The sequence below is a fragment of the Truncatella angustata genome (genome assembly GCF_020726525.1).
Source record: "Truncatella angustata strain MPI-SDFR-AT-0073 chromosome Unknown BKA67scaffold_4, whole genome shotgun sequence".
Classification (NCBI taxonomy): domain Eukaryota; kingdom Fungi; phylum Ascomycota; class Sordariomycetes; order Amphisphaeriales; family Sporocadaceae; genus Truncatella; species Truncatella angustata.
Genome location: NW_025763384.1, coordinates 2038061 through 2057948, shown reverse-complemented (window position 1 = coordinate 2057948; position 19888 = coordinate 2038061). Strand labels below are relative to the sequence as shown.

The 19888-nt window shown below is 50.1% G+C and overlaps 5 protein-coding genes across 5 annotated transcripts; 4 read left to right on the top strand and 1 right to left on the bottom strand.

Moving 5' to 3' along the window:
- The first annotated feature begins 1815 nt into the window (after positions 1-1815).
- BKA67DRAFT_275652 (uncharacterized protein) lies at positions 1816-4200 on the top strand. Its single transcript, XM_046095919.1, has 5 exons — positions 1816-2447; positions 2562-2657; positions 2720-3367; positions 3421-3556; positions 3604-4200. The coding sequence occupies exons 1-5, from the start codon at positions 2079-2081 to the stop codon at positions 3810-3812; spliced, it is 1458 nt and encodes a 485-aa protein (XP_045958607.1). The 5' UTR covers positions 1816-2078; the 3' UTR covers positions 3813-4200.
- Positions 4201-6463: 2263 nt separating this feature from the next.
- On the top strand, positions 6464-9279 carry BKA67DRAFT_517243 (kinase-like domain-containing protein; the record flags this gene model as incomplete). Its single annotated transcript, XM_046097886.1, has 4 exons — positions 6464-7198; positions 7257-7456; positions 7512-8410; positions 8465-9279. The coding sequence occupies 4 exons, from the start codon at positions 6464-6466 to the stop codon at positions 9277-9279; spliced, it is 2649 nt and encodes an 882-aa protein (XP_045958606.1).
- Positions 9280-10957: 1678 nt separating this feature from the next.
- On the bottom strand, positions 10958-12095 carry BKA67DRAFT_658639 (uncharacterized protein; the record flags this gene model as incomplete). Its single annotated transcript, XM_046107310.1, has 2 exons — positions 10958-11239; positions 11406-12095. The coding sequence occupies 2 exons, from the start codon at positions 12093-12095 to the stop codon at positions 10958-10960; spliced, it is 972 nt and encodes a 323-aa protein (XP_045958605.1).
- A 541-nt stretch (positions 12096-12636) lies between these two features.
- On the top strand, positions 12637-14246 carry BKA67DRAFT_564754 (translation protein SH3-like domain-containing protein). The gene is made up of 4 exons (XM_046102768.1): positions 12637-12771; positions 12830-12866; positions 13105-13694; positions 13771-14246. Exons 1-4 carry the CDS (start codon positions 12760-12762, stop codon positions 13894-13896), a joined length of 765 nt encoding a protein of 254 aa, XP_045958604.1. The 5' UTR covers positions 12637-12759; the 3' UTR covers positions 13897-14246.
- A 792-nt stretch (positions 14247-15038) lies between these two features.
- On the top strand, positions 15039-16375 carry BKA67DRAFT_275549 (adenosine kinase). Its single transcript, XM_046095918.1, has 2 exons — positions 15039-15677; positions 15743-16375. The coding sequence occupies exons 1-2, from the start codon at positions 15182-15184 to the stop codon at positions 16279-16281; spliced, it is 1035 nt and encodes a 344-aa protein (XP_045958603.1). The 5' UTR covers positions 15039-15181; the 3' UTR covers positions 16282-16375.
- Positions 16376-19888: the final 3513 nt, after the last annotated feature.

Here is a 19888-nt window from a genome sequence, read left to right as displayed (position 1 = left end):
GCACATCTTCTGGCTAGGTTAGTTGACTTGGCTCCATGCTGAACTACATAGATTGTAAAAAGAGAGTGAGACGGCCTCAGCGAAATTGACGAAATCATAGGGGTCTAGGCCCAACGGGCAAGTGCACGATTTCAGACAAGCGCCTTCATGCAGGAGCTATCATTCAAAATGAAGGGGCTGCTTTATGTGACTCGGCAAACCCCTCTCCGTCCCCCGTGAGTGTTGATTAGAAAATACCCCATTCGTTCAAGATAGTCTTTGGGTACAGAGGCACGGATAGTTTGAAGTGGTGGAAGCTGTTAAGATAGCACCTGAATATACTCGCGAACTGCGGCTGATCAGAGGTGCAATGATTATCTCCATAGGACACAACCCTTGAAGGAGGTAAACTTGTTATTCACACACTGCAAAACCGCAATGCATATGATCGGCTTGGTAATAATGGTTTCCCCCCTCCCCTGCTTGCAGTTGACCCCTAAAGTGTATAATTAGTTCGGCGGGAATGAACCGAACCAGATCTTTGGAATTTGGTTGCTCCGGCCACCCCACACAGGGAAGAAAAGAGCCGCCCCAACTCTGTTCATTCTCTTGAATCTTGAATGCACACTCTTTGTACCTCGTAAAAGGGTTCATATCCAGGGAAAAGCCCACTTGCGTGCAGAAATTGTAGTTTGTGGCTGCGCTGCAACTTGCGGCTAACCGCCCAGGGCAATACGGCAAGGGAAAGTCCGCCAATATTTCGGAAGCGAGTCGATTTAGTCAGCTCTGCGAAGAGACATACATATTTGGGATACTTGCTTGTCAGTTGACAATGTTGCTGAGATGGTCTTACGAGGACCTCTTGGAATCTGGACGCTCAGAATTGTTGACTTGGCATAATAAATGCTGCATCCATTACGACGAACCTGAGCCAACGATGGATATGCATTGCTTGAAGTAACCCCCCGGTGTTGGCTTAAGCAAATGTTCTCCACACGCCTGCTTCCTGTCGCTTGAGGGACAGGGCAGCCAGGGCTACAGTACTGTACATATATGGAGGACCAAAAGCTTTGGCTATCCTGGAGGGTGGAATGAGGGACCAGTCACCAATCTGACAACCAAACGGTCGGCGGAAGTCCCTGTCCCTGCCGCCGTCAAATCCCCAAACCCAAACCCAATCTCAATCCAATCCGCCATCTTGCGTGACGAAGGGTTCCGTTTGCTTTCTCTTCCCTCTCCCATCTTCATTCGTACCGGCAAAGAAAACCAGGTTTCCGGTGACTGTGCGTTGAAAATCGGGGGACTTCTCCAAGGCAGTTTCCTTTTTTCTTCCCTCTCATTGTCCTTGTGTTGTCTCCTCGTCAGTCGTCTTCCAAGTCAAGTCAACATCCTGATCGTCGTCGTTTCTCTCTGCTTCGCTGTTTCCCTTATCAGCCGCCGTTTGATCGGTAATTTCTCGAGACTGGGACATCCTGTCCAGCTCCTCTCCTCTAGTCGTCTGCTCTCCTAGAAAGTCAACCCAAGTCAGTTCAGAGAATCGCATCGTCTCGGCGTCGGAGTAAACTTGGATCATTTTCGAATCCTAGCGCTTGCAAGGCTTCCTTTCTGTTGAGCTCGCGTCGTCTCTCATCTGCGTATTGCGCGTCTCCTCTCTTGTTCAGAACACGATCGCCTTACTTGTGGTCTACGAAATTACGCTTTCTCTCCTCTACGTGACGCAGAAGCAGTTCTGTGTTGGGTTAGTTGTCAAGAACAACATATTATTGTGTCATTGCTCCTGGACATTTTTGGTTCTTTCTCCTTGAGCCCCGCCAAAACCAGAACCAGAACCAAAACCGTGTTCGTGGTTCAGCACTGGTCGCAGAAGCTGCGATTTGTGTACTTTTCTTTGGGAATCGTCTGATCCAGGCATCGACCGCTTTCCCCGTGCAATAATTGATTGCGGCACCGCGTTTGCGACTCAAATTCTATTGGCCCACCGCTTTTCATCATCCACCAACCTTGCTTTGCGCCGTGCTTTTATTTCTGAGCAACAACTTCCAACACCAAATCCCACCTCCGTACTACTTTCCTTACTTACAACCCGCATCACCGACAAAATGGCAGAGAACGGACCCCCGACCGGCGCTCAGCTGCCCCCACCGCCGCAGCCGAATGCCGGCGCCCCTGGCTTCGAGAACAGCCAGAATGGCCAATCGAACCCTGCGCATATGCCTCCGCCGCCTCTGCACATCCCGCAGAACACGAACCCTATCCCGACCGCCATCACCTCTCCCTTGTCCGGCGACCAGAGTGGCTTGATGTCGCCGAGCAGTGGTGGTCCTTTCCCGCGCCGCATGGCCCCCGAACCTAATAAGCGGGCGCTTTATGTTGGTGGGCTTGACCCCCGGGTGACAGAGGATGTTTTGCGTCAGATCTTCGAGACTACCGGTCACGTACAGAACGTCAAGATCATTCCTGACAAGAACGTAAGTGGACACATCGCTTCCCGGCTGTTTCCCACGTGGACACCCGGAAGCATAGGCCTCGCCCCCCTATCATATCTGGCCGGAAATTTGACAAATTGCTGACTCGAAAACAAGCAAAAGGGATACAACTATGGTTTCATTGAGTACGATGATCCTGGTTCCGCTGAACGGGCTTTGCAGACCTTGAATGGCCGGCGCGTTCACCAATCAGTGAGTCTTTCTTCCTGGCTTGTCTGCCGGTTATGGTTCACACGAGCTTACTATCGATCCAGGAAATCCGTGTGAACTGGGCCTATCAGTCCAACACAACGAGTAAGGAGGATACATCTGGCCATTTTCATATCTTTGTTGGAGATTTGTCAAACGAGGTCAATGACGAAGTGCTCCTCCAAGCCTTTTCTGCCTTTGGTACCATCTCTGAGGCACGCGTCATGTGGGACATGAAGACTGGACGTTCGCGGGGCTACGGATTCGTTGCCTTCCGTGACCGAGCCGATGCTGAGAAGGCTTTGAGTTCCATGGATGGAGAGTGGCTCGGGTCTCGTGCCATCCGTTGCAACTGGGCAAACCAGAAGGGGCAGCCTTCGATTGCCCAGCAGCAGGCGATGGTCGCCATGGGCATGACCCCTACAACTCCTTATGGACACCACCACTTCCCCACGCACGGCATTCAGAGCTACGATATGATTGTCGGCCAGACGCCTGCATGGCAAACCACTTGCTACGTCGGAAATCTGACACCTTACACGACCCAGAACGATCTCGTCCCCCTATTCTCGAACTTCGGCTACGTGCAAGAGTCAAGGATGCAAGCGGACCGAGGTTTTGCCTTCATCAAGATGGATTCTCACGAAAATGCTGCCATGGCCATCTGCCAGCTCAACGGCTATCAGGTCAATGGCCGGCCCTTGAAGTGCAGTGTGAGTTGAAAGCTTCCAAAATGCATTGGGATATATATGCTAACAGCACTTAGTGGGGCAAGGACAAGACTCCGACCTCAGCGACTCCTGGTGGCTTTGATCCATCTCAGCAGGCTTATAGCCCTCAGAGCGCTCACGCACCTTCGGGCTATCCCGGCACCCCTTCCACCTACTTCCCCCAGTATGGTGGTGAGTAAACTCCTTCCTTTCACACGCCAGAAGCTAAACAGTCGCAGGTCAATACGGTACCCCTGTTGCACAGCAACAACCTTATGCTGGCGCACCCGCCCAGTCTCCTGCAGCCTACAACCCTCAGCAGATGGGCTATGCTGGTCCGCCCAGTGCCGGAGGCTACGGCCGTGGTCAACAAGCACCAAACCAGCAGTGGACCTCGCCTCCTCCTGGCCAAAACTTCAACAACGGATACCCTGGTTACCAAGGTTAGGAAGTTGGTGATGTTTGAGTTTACTCTTCGTTCGCTTCTTGGTGCATTCCACTTTGAGAAATAAGGATTTGGATGTAGGAAAAGGCCAGAGATATGATGTTCAATGTGCCAACGACATCCTCGACAATTTCTGACGACTCGCAAAATGCATTGTGCAAAGGCTAAATGTGATGGAATCGGGTAAAGACTGTGGAAATCTCTTTTTCTAGCTTCGTATTTCATCTTTGATTTCGTATCTCTCTATCTCCTTCTCGGCAGCGTTGCTTTTGACCTGAACCCTGAGAAAGAAAAAGTTGGGCCTGTCTATCGTTCTTCCTATCTGATACCTCTCAGCATGTGTGGGACACAGCTGACACGATGTTACGTCAAAATCTTTCCTCTCTGATCTGCATTATCAGTTTATCTATTGTCGAGCCATAGCGAGGTTCTGTGAATTAGCATGAAGGATATCTAAACGGGGGCGACATGGAATTTCGTGGGTTTGTATATGTGATGCAGACCACCGGTGAATCGCCTTTCTAGAGAGAGAAAGGACGGCACATATAAATGAAGAAAACATAAGAAAACACCGGTTATGCAACAAATCGATGGTGATCCGGAGACACGAAATTCTCACAAGCTGAAAGCTATCCATCCAATTGATACCTCCTGGTGGAATTTCTACACGGCACTATTGCCGCTCCCAGCATTGGGCCTTAAACCGCAAAATCATACGGATCCATAGTCGAGACAAGACAAACAGGGGTAAGAGAGGGGTTGGCTTAAGCGACCCTTACTACCCCATGAATAGTTTCCACTGGCCGTTGGCGTCATTGGGCTTCGAGATCTGGCATCTCACAAAATCCTGATTGGGCGAAGATTGCATAGGATGCTCATGCCCAACGAGCTTGTTTTCAATGCGTTGATTGATAGACTTTGACCGATTGTATGTTGGGTTGGCATATGGTAGCGAATACCTCATATGTGAGAACTGTGATGTTGTACACAGGCACTGCAGTATAACTTGGAATGAGCGGTGCGATGAGAGCTTGGTTATTTGGATTATCAAGTGCCTGAGCAATCTGAGTCTGCGTACATGCCTGCTGGAAGAACGAGCAATCATACCTTCAGAGTTTGCTTGATTCAGATTCTGCTAACAATAAGCATGATCTTCGGCATGTTTATGCGGTTGTTCTTGGGTCTATCGAATTCAAAACTTTATCGAATCGGGCAAAGAGGAAAAGGTTCGGATGCTTGCATACCCATCCAGTAGACATCAATGACAGCTTTTGCTGAAGTGTCGAACTATGATCCCCTTCTCTAGACGAGTCTCGCTGCTCCCATACTAGCACTTCCAAACTTGGAAGGCACACGAGCAATTATTGGACCTCAGCCAGCTGCTAACGATACATAGATATATATATATATATATTTGCTTATTGGATACTCAGAATTATGTAATATGAGAACCTCATTGACCTCATCATAATTTATTATCTATTTATTTTCAAGCCAGGAAATTTCCAAATTGTCAAGAGCGATCAAAGTTGGGCCGCGTGAAGGTTAAAAGGCAATTTTAGGGGAAAGATGGCTGCCAATTGGCTGCTGGTCTGGGTTAAGTTAGCCCAATCCTCATGTTCCTCTTTCTTACACCTGTACCATGTTTTGCAAGATGCAGGATGCAGGCGCCGTCATTTGTGCTTATGAAGTAAATTTTGTGATTGTCCAAAGACGCGATATCTTCCTGGAATTGTACTAGCAAAACGTGACTGCATGCTTCATATATCTAATTAAAGAAGCGCGTTGCAACCAGGGGATTCTACTTGGACCTATTCATCATTGGAACGCCCCCCACAGTCACTGGGTCGACGGCTCCAAATTCCCCTCCATCTGCCGCCATTGATCGTCTCTCGCTCTCTCGCTCCTGCTCCCTGCTAACTCCTCCCACGACTTGGACCATTGAGAGGTCAGCCAGCAGCCAAGTACAGAGCAGACAGAGTAGCCCGACCTGGGTGCAAGAACCCCGACCTGAACCTGAACCTGAACCTGAACCTGAACCTGAACTCGAACCTGACCCTGAACCCGGGCCAAAAACTAACTTGGGCCTGTCCTGACCTGACGTAGGTTGGTGCAAGGTATTATCACACACATCAACTCCCTCAATCACACCTTTTCGAAACGGGGACAGCTTTACCTTTTGGTATGGTATCGTAATTACATTTTCTGATCATGAATTCCTAATTCAATACTATACTTGCCCCATACCATTTTCTTTTTGGGCTCCCCATTTGCGGTCTTGTCCATCTCGAGTCCCGTCTCTCCGCACCACATACGGCCACGGCACGGCACATTTAGTCAGTCGCCAAAAACTGAAGCTGGACTTGGACCCAACTTGAACCTAGCCGGCCAAGCGAGCTCTTGTACTCTTCTCGCACCTGGCCTAACGCGCGTCTGACGGACAGACACAGAAGCGCCAACAGCAATTCTCCTTGATTCAATCATTCATTGATTGATTGATTCATTCATTCATTCCCCGGCAAACCAATCTCCTACGAAAACGATATCTGCCCTCCTCAAGCTCTCGGCAAACAGCAAACTTCCGTCATTACCATTACCCACCCCCTCACATCACGTATATCCCCTCGTCCACAATCCATCGGCCTTTAGCGACCATGGATCAATGGCAGGGCTACTCAGATGCCACCGGCGGTCCGCAACGAAGATACAACGGCAATGGCCAGCAGGAGTATAACGTCAGTCGCCAGAACAGCCAGCTCCAGCATTCTCCTGGTGCCTTGCGATATGATCAGTATGGCAATGTGACGCATTCTAGCGCGACCTCGCCCTTGTCCACCCCGCAACTGCGCGATAACAATGGTGATATCCCCATGGCTGATGCTCATGATGCTTACGGCTCCATGAAGTACCCAATGCGACCGCATCACCAGTCGCACCATTCTGGCGGTCGTCCTCCCGCCATGAACCTGCCATCAGAACCATCTGCCGCCGCACAACGATACTCACCCATGGAGGTGCTGCCACCAACCTCTCCATACAATTCCAAGTCTGCGACTGGTCAATTCTCGCCCCATCGACAGTCACCAACGCGCGCCAACAGCAATCACGACTATTCATCGAGCCCTTATTACGGCAATAGCAGGCAAGGATCACAGCTCCCTACCATTAATCCCTACGGCAACAATGGCCAGGACAGCCAGCCGAACTCGGCTGTATCGCCATTCGATGGCGCGACTAACGATCCCAAGTCGCCGCAAAGACGAACATACCCGGCAGAGAAAAAGCCCGTACCTGAGTTCAAGAAGATAAGGGCTCCTAACGATTTGAGACCCAAGGTCAATGCCCAGCCCGCGTTCCGCAGAGCTGACCCTGAGGGAGGATTCATCAGTGTAGGTTCGCTATTAGACGGCCAGGAATGTCCTATCACTGACGTTTCGGAAATCCTAGCCTCTCAAAGCGCTCACAACGCAACTCCCCTCCACTTACCGAATCTGCAATCCTAGCTTCAAATATGAATCATCTCGAAACCCACGCCGAGTGCTCACAAAGCCGAGCAAAGGAACCAAGAACGACGGGTATGATAACGAGGATAGCGACTATATCCTATATGTGAACGATATTCTAGGATCCGAGGAAGCAGGCCACAAGTATGAATATTTTCCCTTCTCGCCTTCAAGCAATGACACTAATTTTCCTCCACAGAAACCGTTACCTCATTCTTGACGTACTAGGCCAAGGTACCTTCGGTCAGGTTGTCAAGTGCCAAAATCTCAAGACTCAGGAAGTTGTGGCTGTCAAGGTTATCAAAAACCGCACGGCATATTTCAACCAAAGTATGATGGAGGTGTCGGTCCTCGATCTGTTGAATACGAAACTTGACAAGAACGACGACCATCATTTACTTCGACTGAAGGACACCTTCATTCACAGGCAACATCTGTGCCTGGTGTTTGAACTCCTCAGCGTCAATTTGTACGAGCTGATCAAGCAGAATCAGTTCCGAGGTCTCAGCACTACCTTGGTTCGAGTATTTGCGCAGCAGCTCTTGAACGGCTTGGCCCTACTAAACAAAGCCCGTCTCATTCACTGCGATCTCAAGCCTGAGAACATTCTACTGAAGAATCTCGAGAGTCCGATCATCAAGATTATTGATTTTGGTTCGGCATGTGATGAGCGCCAGACTGTTTACACCTATATCCAATCCAGATTCTACAGATCGCCCGAGGTGCTTTTGGGTCTCCCCTACTCGTCAGCAATCGACATGTGGTCGCTCGGCTGTATTGTGGTTGAGCTTTTTCTTGGATTGCCCTTATTCCCAGGATCGTCAGAATACAACCAGGTTTCAAGAATTGTCGAAATGCTTGGAACCCCACCAAACTGGATGATTGAGGTCGGTAAACAAGCAGGTGATTTCTTCGAGAAACGACAAGACGAGTTCGGGCGTAAGACATACCATTTGAAGAGTATGGAACAGTACTCGCGAGAGCGCAATACGAAAGAGCAGCCCAGCAAAAAGTACTTCCAGGCGAACACGTTGCCAGAGATCATCAAGTCATATCCCATGCCGCGTAAGAACATGAAACAGAGTGAAATCGACAGAGGTATGTGCTCACGTCGTCTACTGGTCGGAATCTTCAAACTAACACTTCCCCTAGAAATGAACAATCGCATTGCGTTCATCGATTTCGTTAGGGGCTTGTTGACTATCAGCCCTCTGGAGAGATGGTCTCCACAGCAAGCGAAACTGCACCCTTTCATCACGCAGCAGAAGTTCACTGGGCCGTTTGTACCCCCAATGAACCTCAAGGCGAGCTCTCTTAATCGGACACCCGCCCCCGGAACTCAACAACAGCAGCAAGCTGCCGAACTTAGCAAGCAAAGGGCACAAGCAGCACAAGCTCAGGCGCAAGCTGCGGCACAGGGTGCCTATGGCATGCAACAACCAGGGTATCCCCAGTCGCCACATGGACAACCGCCGATGTATCCTACCAACAACAACAATACCAACAACATATACTCACCGGGTGGTTCACACGTCGCCGCGGGGTACGGCACACCTCAGCAAGCCCCATACGGGCAAATGCCTATGGGTCAAGTGCCGGCCCAAATGCCGCCAGCTAATTATGCCGGTGTTCAGCCACAGCCAAACCTTTACCAGCAAGCCACGGTTCGCGCTGGCCGGCAGCGGGCTTCGACTATGGATCAGCAGCAGAACGGTATTCCAGCGACGATACAACGAGTGGCTAGTCACCTCGACCCGAACCAGCCTATTCGCCTGCAACCAAGTCCAGCTTACTACCCACCGCCAGCTGACGGTCTCGGTTTACCTGATCCTAACTCTGGCAGGATTACCGGCAGGAGAGATAGCAGATCTCAGCGGGGCGGTGCTAGAGGAAACCTTATTCGTAACCTAGAGGAGAGGACATTGGAGGAAGGGTTCATGGGAAGTGGCCAAAGCCCATGGCACTGAAGAGCTGAATCACCAGATGACCGACGGAAATTTCGAGACCTAAGCACTTCTTCATTGTCACATTCTGATAAGTAATCAAGCTCACAACGGCCGGGTATGAGGTGAAGTGAGTGATCGAGAACATGCCTAGGAAAGCATGCGCTCTTGTTTGCTGCAAACCGTCGTCTTTGTGTCCTGCGCGTGGATTATCTTTACTTGTCGCCAAGCACCAAGGAATGTTACAGAGCTCTTCTGTGAAACGAGCAACATGAACTACTACTACATGCCCTATCGACAAACGTGGCCGAGAAGTCGGTCAGCTTTTCGTCGTGAGCTTTTAGCATTGAAGCTTGGTCTGTACCAACACAGCTTGATGCAAATTTCCACGACACCTGAGTAGGGAGAGGTGGAGGAGAAGTTGGGGTCAAATCTGGCGGCCCTTGATGTTGCCTTTTTGGCTAGTAGTGCCTTGATACACGGCCGGAACAATGATGTTCAACTCAACATCCGAGAGCACATTGAAACGCGGCAAATTGAGGACGGCGCGAACGGTTGCTCTTGGCATATTTTCAACACTTGATTTTCTATACAGTAGGTGATCCTGGTAATGCTTGGCTTCCTGTCAGGCAATTGCTCGATGGGGGAGAAGCTTGCCGGTCATGGTTTAACACGGGCTGTTCGGATGTGGTGGGAAAGGGTAAGATGACTTGGCCGAGATTCATGAGCATGAGCATTGCATCACGTGGTAAGATAAAAAGCTTCGATACCTAGATGCAGACATGGAAGGCGGTATATGCCGTTTTCACTGCCTTCATGGACTGGAACAGATTGCGCTGCTGAGGAGGCTATTATGGACAGTTTTCATCCTCTCAACGAGTGCTGCAATGGACGTTGGAGAAGCCCTATCAGATAGGAATATACCCGTGCAAGCTCCATCTGTCCCCTACTGCAGGTCCTGGAAGAGAACGTATTCAGAACGGTTATGCAATTTAGGAGTTTTCGAGCTTGGTATGAGTTGCGCATTTAATGTTTGTAGACCAGTAAGAGTTCGGGCACGCGAGGGACTTCACGAGATAGGTGCATTAAGACTTCTTTGATCGCAATTCGACAAGGGAGAATTCTGATGTCGCCTACCAGCCGCACAACCCATTATCATCAAATTCCATCGTACTGCCGTATGAACGGATTGAGCTTTGTAATATCATGAGGGCAGTTCGTTCCCATTTTCCCGGATCGTCAAAGTGCCGTTGCATATTGACATTCACTTGCGTGTAATCCTCCGGGGTTTGTGTCGATCCCATGCGCTTTACTCTACCACTGCATTACACCATAGACACCGAAACAAGATGCTGTTGTTTCTCAAGCAGTTCTATGGAGGCTGGTTGCTCAAAGACTTGAGGTAAGTTTCCTCAAGAATAGGCAAGTCTATAAGTTCTAAGAAAGCAAGACTCGGGAATGCGAAGGAAAATTCATGGAAGGAAAACAAAAACATTTCAGGTCATCATGGAGATAACGTGCTCGTAGATTCATCAATACACTATTAGTCAGTATATGGCGGTTCAGACGCATGCTCAGCGGGACCCGTTCGCCCTCAATCCAGTGATAACCACTGGCACAAAACGCCCCAACTCCCATCTTATGCATCAACTTGGGAACAAGAAAAGCCAAACACTCTAGGTCTTCGGCAAGAAGACCTACTCTACCGCCCACCTCGACCGCGGTTGTTCTGGAAACCTCTGCCTCTGCGGTTGCCATTGCCGCCTCTGTTCATCAGCGAATCGCTGTAGAGGCCGCCGCCGTTGCTGACGTTGCTGTTATATCCTTGATCTGAATCCACAAGCTCATCAAATCCATTTGTACCATCCACTACGACATTGCCAGCGGATCTTGTTTCATTGGCTCGAACACGGGGTGCAGGTGCTGCTGGGACATGGCTGCCATCAGCTGGCTTGTGGTAGACGTAAAGTAGGCGTCCATCGGCCTAAATAAGCTGGTCAGCATATTGTTTCGCCATTATCACCCGAATGAGATAGACTGGGAGACAGGATGGGATAGGAAGAGATCATCCAAGCCTGTCACTTAGCAGTGCAGCTGATCCCACCTTGCTCCATAGGTGTCCCCATCTTTGCTTCCCGTTTATGACATACCGTTTGATTGTTGAAGGTTTCAATCACCCGATCGGCCCCCTCTTTGCTCTCAAAGACAACTTCGGCGATGACGATTGGCTGAGACTTGAGCAAGCGACAGCTCTGAACGATACCACCGATGGGGGTCATGGCGCTTTCGATGTCTGCTGCTGTGGTGCCGGGTGCAAAGTTCTGGGCCCTGATGGCGAACGGTCCGGCGAGTCCACGGATCGTGATACCCCGTGGCTGTGTCGGTGGTGCCTGTGTGATGTTCATCTGTGCGCCTGAGGTCCGCGACACGGCACTGGCTAGCCTGACTGCACGACCACCTGCGCGAGGGCCAGTAGGAATGGCCCTCGCGGCGGCTGGTCTTGCACCAGGGGCATGTATCCTCGCTGCTAGCGAACCAGCCCTGGGCGCTGCCTGTTGGTTGTTCTGCGCGCGCAGGTTCGGGGTCGAGCGGGTGCCGTGTAGATCGTGGGCCCATCCGGCATTGATGTCGCCTGGGGGGATGCGTGGCGCAGATGAGGTGGACTGCCGCTTCTTCACTCCGACCCTGCTTGCCAAGGAACCGCCGGCGGCGGCCCTGCCTGGTGTGCTGGAGCGGCGGTTGTCCTTGGTGCCGAAGATCTTGGCTGCGAGGGCTTCGTTCTTCTTCCGCTCGCGTCCCTCATTGATGATCTTGTTAAAGTCGGAGGCGATTTTCCCCATGATGTCTGCTGCTCAGATGCCTGACTGAGGCAAATATCGCGGGTTCAGAGGAGTGTTGGAGTGGAAGAATGAGACGACAAGATAGACGATGGTTGCGACACGAGGCTGTGTTGAGCTGTACGGAATATTACAGTACATAGGTTACTAGGTATGCATATCCCTTATTTGATTACGCTTTCTCCGATATGGATGGGGGCGCGAAAAGGTACATGTCATGTACAGATACAGCCACGGATACGGCTTGATTGGGATTACTAGCGCGTCTTCTAGGGGTTCGTTCGCCCAAGCTCCTGCTACGGAGTCGGAGTACTGTACAATGTAACTTCAACGTCAATTCGATGTGAGCAGCATGCACGGCCACAGTCCGACAGTCCACGTCGGGACTAGCCTCGGATGGGCGCGTTGCACCAGCCACAACTGAGGAGAGTGGAACTTCAGATTTGTGTGCCTCAGGCCGCTAGGGTCGCTCAGGAGGAACCCCACTTTCCAAACCAGCCCAAACCAATCACTAACTGGGAAGCCATTTCCCACAAACTCGACTGCACTTGCTGGAAAATCCGCAATTTTCCGGTGGGTTGACTTTTGAGGTTTGAAATCTTTCCATTCCCATCTATCACGACTAACCTCAACAGCACAACAAGTCACGCCCAAATAGACCGTCAAAATGGGTCGCGTGGTATGTAACATCGTCCATCACAGCGATTGCTTTCGACAACTGCTAATGCCATCGATAGATTCGTAACCAGAGAAAGGGTCAAGGAGGTATCTTCTGTAAGTCATCACCATGAAAAACATCCACTCGGTCGGAAAGATTAGACAACGCTCTCTATCCCGGAACCGAATTCCACCAGCCACTACGCAGGCAGTTGGGACAGCAAGAGATGAGGCACGGGCGAAAGAAGCAACGAAAGAAGCGGATGCAACACCTACAGAGCAATATCTCGGGTCACGACAAGACGAAGAAAACCTGGTTTGCAGAGCAGATAACTAATTTGCTCTCTTCTCACAGCCTCCAACAGCCACTTGCGCAAGGCCCCTGCCAAGTTCCGATCCCTCGATTTCGCCGAGCGTCATGGTTACGTCCGCGGTATCGTGAAGGACATCGTCCACGACGCCGGTCGCGGTGCTCCCCTCGCCAAGGTCGCTTTCCGATCCCCCTACAAGTTCAAGCAGATCACCGAGACCTTCATCGCCAACGAGGGCATGTACACGGGCCAGTTCATCTACGCCGGAAAGAACTCTGCTCTGACCGTCGGCAACATCCTCCCTCTCAGCTCCATGCCCGAGGGTACCGTTGTCTCCAACGTCGAGGAGAAGGTTGGTGACCGTGGTGCGCTCGCCCGTACCTCCGGCAACTACATCACCATCATCGGCCACAACCTCGATGATGGCAAGACCCGCATCAAGCTCCCCTCCGGTGCCAAGAAGGTCGTCTCCAGCTCCGCTCGTGGTATGGTCGGTATTGTCGCTGGTGGTGGCAGAACCGACAAGCCCCTCCTTAAGGCCTCGCGTGCCAAGCACAAGTTCGCTGTCAAGCGTAACAGCTGGCCCAAGACTCGTGGTGTTGCCATGAACCCCGTGGACCATCCTCACGGTGGTGTATGTTTTCTCCCGTATCCTCTTTTTTTTCTTCTCGTTCTTGACGACAATCTTTGCTGACATATGTGCCTCGTAGGGTAACCATCAACATATTGGTAAGGCATCTACCATCTCGAGATACGCTGCACAGGGTCAAAAGGCTGGTCTTATTGCCGCCAGAAGAACTGGTCTTCTGCGTGGTACCCAGAAGACAAAGGACTAAGGGAAATGAAAATCTCCAAAGCATGCACATTTGGTGGTTCTATATCACAATGGGTTCGGAGTTTGCTTCGTTACTTCTTTGCATCTGTAGGTACAGGTTTGAGCTAGGCATGAGAAAAGGGCTCAATGGGATGTACCCGGTCAAGACAAATTTATTCTGATGACACATGCAACTCATCTGCTTCGCGATGTGATGTCGAGGGAACTCATGGACATGAGCGGCTACATTTGATGTACACGACACTTGTCATGGCGAATTACTGGCCAACCCTGACTACGAAGTTTACGATAATTTCGACGAGCGTTGGTATTGAATTTACGAAGTGCGGGCGACAGCTACTCACTCTCATGATAATTGCGCGAGGCCTTCCATGATGCGATGCGGTGATGATATATCTTCTCCAAGATTACGACCTGTACTTGTTTGCGGCCCAGTGGCAGACGCGAAGGGCTGCTCTCCCTCTCCCATACCAACCTGTGGCACGCTAATCCAAAGCCTCAACTCACGTCATGAGAAGCCGGCTGACACAATATAATCATCACTGACCATGGATGGTGCAATGTCTCTCCGTGCAAATGTTGACACTCGTAAACTCTTGTTTTTACCATTTGCGATGCTGTACTTGACACCACGTGATAATCACCAGATGTCGCATACTACCAGTAGGTGCGTATGATCTGATTTGACTTTTGACGTAATGCCGTCTGGCACGAGCCATATATGGCACCTCGAGGTTGCAGCAAGCCTCTAAGTTCCAGTGCCAACCGTTATCACAACAGACGACAACGCAGTATCAAATGCAAACGAAAAAGGATAGGCGAACATGGCAAACTTCCAGGCCGCAGCTTCACTGAGAGGTCTCGGTAGGACGGTCACGTCGTCTGTCCCTAGCATCAAGTGCCGGCCATTTGTCACCCAAGCCAGCCCCACAATGACCTTGAGGACGAGGACGACGAGCTGGACGACGAGCTGGACGACCCCGAAAGCGAACCCCACCATCCTCCTCTCTCACAAATTCTCACCCCGCCATCCCATCTTACATCCATCAACAACACCGTCCCCATATCATACCGTCAGATCACATATCACAATGGCCGGCCACAAGGAATTCGCTCTTCTCTGCTTGGAGAACCCTCTGCTTGGTAAGTAGGCGCACCGTCTCCATTGATGTACAGTAATGCGCTCGGAAATCCTTGATTGATGGAGGGGTAGAACCCGGCGTTGTCAAGCGGCAGAAAGATCCCGTCTCCTGGGGCCCCTCTTGAGACCGACCTGCTCTACAACAATGCTTTCAGCGCACCGTACTAATCTGCCCCTTGTAGATATCCAAGCAGTCGGTGACAAGGCTCTCCTGGACAAGTACGGTCTCAAGGACAACGATGCCATCCTGGCCGAGGAGAAGCACGCCGCCCTCTACGAGGACCTCCTGAACAACTACGACGCCAAGCTGATCGCCGGTGGTGCCGCCCAGAACACCGCTCGTGGTGCTCAGTACATCCTCCCCGAGAACAGCGTTGTCTACTTGGGTGGTGTTGGCGACGACAAGTACGCCGCTACTCTTCGTGATGCCGTCAAGCAGGTCGGTCTCAGAGTCGAGTACCGAATCGACCCCAAGGTCCCCACTGGACGATGCGGTGTTGTCATCACTGGCCACAACCGAAGTTTGTGCACAGATCTCGGTGCTGCCAACCACTACGATCTCGAGCACTTGAAGAGGGACGACATCTGGAAGCTCGTCGAGGGTGCTGAGTTCTACTATGTCGGTGGTTACCACTTCACCGGTATGTTTTCTTCTCCCCCCCCCCCCCAGTCCTCCGCACCTTTCCTGTACTTACACCATCATCAGTCTGCCCTGCTGCCATTCAGGCCCTTGGTAAGGAGGCCGCCGCCAACAACAAGGTCTTCGTTGTCAACGTCTCCGCGCCCTTCATCGCTCAGTTCTTCAAGGACCCTCTCGACGAGTCCTCCAAGTACTGGGACTACGTCATCTGCAACGAGAGCGAGGCGGCCGCATACGCCCAATCGCACAACCTGTCCGTCTCCGAGACCGACCTTCCTGCTATCGCCAAGCACCTCGCCAACCTGCCTAAGGAGAACAGCAAGCGTCCCCGTATTGCCGTCATCACCCACGGTACCGAGCCCACCATTGTCGCCCAGCAGGGTAGCGATGAGGTCAAGAGCTACCCCGTCCACGCCATTGGTGCTGATCAGATTAACGACACCAACGGCGCCGGTGATGCTTTCGCTGGCGGTTTTGTTGCCGGTCTAGTCCAGGGCAAGAGCCTGGATGAGGCAGTCGACTTGGGTCAATGGTTGGCTCGTCTAAGCATTCAGGAGTTGGGTCCCTCCTACCCTTTCCCCAAGCAGTCCTACACCAAGGCATAGAGTTATTTGTGTATACTCCATGAAGCCGCCTCGGAATTGGCGGCCGGCTGGCTCTCGATGAGCCCGTCGAGATTCGATGCAACCATGATGATTTATGACGTCGCCGCACGTCAATATCAACAGAGAGTTGCATTAGACAGACTTGCGTAGCTTCGAGATGATATCGAAAGCTCTTCAACATAGCGACAATGGTTGGTTTTTTCCACAACAAGTGCAACGGCGTTTTGAGATGGCAAAAGGGCTTCAACACCAGGGCATTACATCACACACTTGGACTATCCGAGTGGCTTCCAGCAATCATGGCATTAGATCATGCGAAATCATTATATATTCTGTATTGTCACAGTTCACCATTGACGTGACTCCTGCCTGCCATCATCAGAAATTCTGTAAGGTAAAGTGTGAGTACACGTGTATCAAATCGGTCTCTATTTGATGCAAGTAAGGCATCCAAGGATATGTCCAAACTTGAGCCATCTACACTGATAGAGACGTGTCAGGTGCTAAACCTTCCACCTCGCTTCACTATCGTTTATCAAGCACCACCTTTTAGGTGTAGTGTATTGCAACAGCTCAAGACCATCTCTAAGCTGGTGGGCTTTCTCATTTCCATCACCTTTTAATATTGTTACGCGTTCGAAGCACAGCCAGATGCCTCACATATACTGTATTTTTATGTATACGTCGCATATATTATACATATATTCAGGCCTAGACTAGGGCGGAACTCTTCCCGTCCTTTCAAACTCCCCTAGACTAACATGAATTCTCACCAATTAAAAAAAACCCCCCATTTGTGGAAATACTTACCATCGCGTGTGCGATTTATGGTTACTTATGTTCCACAAATGCGCTAGTGTCTAGGTACCTACGAAGAGAAAATCCCTACTCTCCCGAACCTTGCCACCAAGAACGGGGTAGGGACGTATCTTAATGCGGTTCTGCTTTGTTTACCTAGTAACAAACTCCATACTCAGGGGAAGAAGTACTCGGTCAGATCTCACAGCATTTGCAGCTACTACTTGTACATCATCTCCGTTCTTACGATATGCTATTGGCCAGTGGCGAAAAGGCCTGGGACCACTGCATAGTATTGCATTCGGTTCGGCCAAGGATAATCGAACATGATCCTTGCGGAAATTATGATCGCTCGTGTTAGTGTCGTTCTGAGTATGTGCAAGAGACACAGCCTTGCCAGCCATATTCACATAGCTTCGCGACTCCACCGGTATGATCGCAAGTGATGTTATTCTTCTGAAATTACGACTCATGGTATGTTACCGCTATATTCAATGATATATCTCCATTGACGTCGTTCAACCGGTCGTTTCAAATCAGGCCACTAGTATTTCAATGGTTGCAAAATGGCTCTCGAACCAGGTTAGATTGCATCTATTGTCATATCGATTGTTGCCTTGGTTGTATCGGCTACAGTTCTCATCTCCAGTATCCTACAGCTCGTTCATTCTTACTTGAATTCGACCAAAGGGTACTCAAATGTGGACGAACAGGTGGTGCCAGGTTGGCATGAATACAAGGAACGACCATTTCAACAGGACTGATTCCGGTTCTCTGTGAAATACTATACACCAGTATTTATTGTCTGTGCAGTTAGATAATGATAAATATACTATGTCAGGCGAGGAACAGGATGTTATTGCAGACGACAGCGGCCGAAGAAAGGCCAACCTCATACCACCCATTCCGTTCCCCAGAACCCACAAAGACGACCGTAAGAGAACTTCGACGACCAATTACGGGCTCAGCCGCGAAACTCCGGGCAGAATTCAGATGGCAAACCTCAGAACTGAGCAAGAGGACGATGACGAAAACGGTACGTATGGCGCTCTTATGGGAGTCGTTCATACAGTCAACAATAAGCAAGCATCTTAGGTGTTCTTGATGTTCGCTTTGTAGGCAATGGGATTTGTAGTCGTGACTGGCAGACGCAACAGTAAAAGAACGCACCTGTTACAAAGTATACCATCTCCCCCTGCATTTCCAACTCATTCACTAGCGGCGGTTTTCTACCGACATAAAAGAAACTAGGACAATATGCCGTCCTGCATCATGAAACTGTACGGGACAACTACCATGTGCCATATTCTCGAGATAGCCGTCATGCTGGGCTTACATTGAAGACAGTTTAGTCGTGCAGATGGCCATTTCTTTGCAGAAGGAAACGGCTATGCCTTGGAGTCTACCAGCTTCTCCGAACTAGGAATAGTCTTCATATTTTAAACCTACAGCAGCAGCAAGTTTGGCGCAAACCACATTATTCCCATCGATGAATTGAAGGACTTCGCGTTGGGTTTCGTCCCGACAATGTTCCTCCAGAACGACGTCAAGAGCCAGAGGCGCTTGGAATTTCCTCAAGATGAATCTAGAGATCTGCAGTTTCTGCGACTGGGCAGCAAGAATGAACTGCCCAAAACTCTGGTATCCGTGAGCTGTAACACGCAGATCTGAAACTGGATCCGTAACGACGATGCAGGCCACGGTTACCTTTATCCTTGTAAATAAACAAAAAGCACAAACAAGTCGCCAACCATGACACCGGCCTGGCTGATAATTGTGTCTGAGCGATAAGAGGGCAGGGCAGACAAGCTTATGAATGTTTACTTCGGTCGAGTTCTCCCCAAGATTCAAGAATCCCAAACCAACTTGGAAATGCCCAGCCCTCCTCTCGCGGAATAAAACCAGGATATGGTGCACGCTGGTGTTCCGCAGCTTTTGCTGGCTGTCGCTTCACGATTTTCATAAAATTGACAGGCAGGTGCACAAGAAGAGCGAGTTGATGGGTAACAGGCTCCTTGAAGTCCTAGGTAGCTTCACCGGGTTGTATCCCTTCTGGATATTTGCTGCTGTTACTCGTCCGCCAGTTACGGCTGAATGCTTCATCTAGTTATTTACAGAAGTCAAATGAAATAATGGCAATTGACATACTTCTTTAACCTGTCCAGAAGGCATTGCGGGACAACCCTGGGTTATCTTTACAAGTGGCTATCGATGAAAAGGTAACTCGCAACGTCAAAGTCCTGTAGGTATGTTACGATAGATGTTATCGTTTGATGGTTTGGTTTACGTAAGGATATATCGGATCAGAAGCTTCCGTACTGATAATTTTGGTGTTCACATATATTACTACCGTAGTAAATGATATAACACCGAGTAAGTGGAATGACCATTGGTTGGAACACACAAGGTAGCACTAGTAAAATCTAGTCTCTTCGTCTAATCAGATTGAGAGACTACCGGCTACATTAAGGTTGATCGTTGAATGGACCTCGTAAGGTATGTACATTCCTCGTTTCATACTAAGCCAATCACGATCTATATTTTTCCGATCCAAATAATCGCCTGTAATTTCCCACTCTGAAATCATCGTGTGAGATGGATCGGTGACTCAGGACTAAACCTCAACACTCACTGCCTAGACACTCGTCACTTCACTATTAAAAGCCTTAACCCCTTTCGTCTCGAGTCACAGATCCATCTCACATGATGATAGGGCCATATTCAGTTATTCTATATGTACGTTTTGTTTTTCCACTTTCATCTTCTTCTGGCTTTTACCATAGCCAAGATAGCAATTGATTTCTTGATA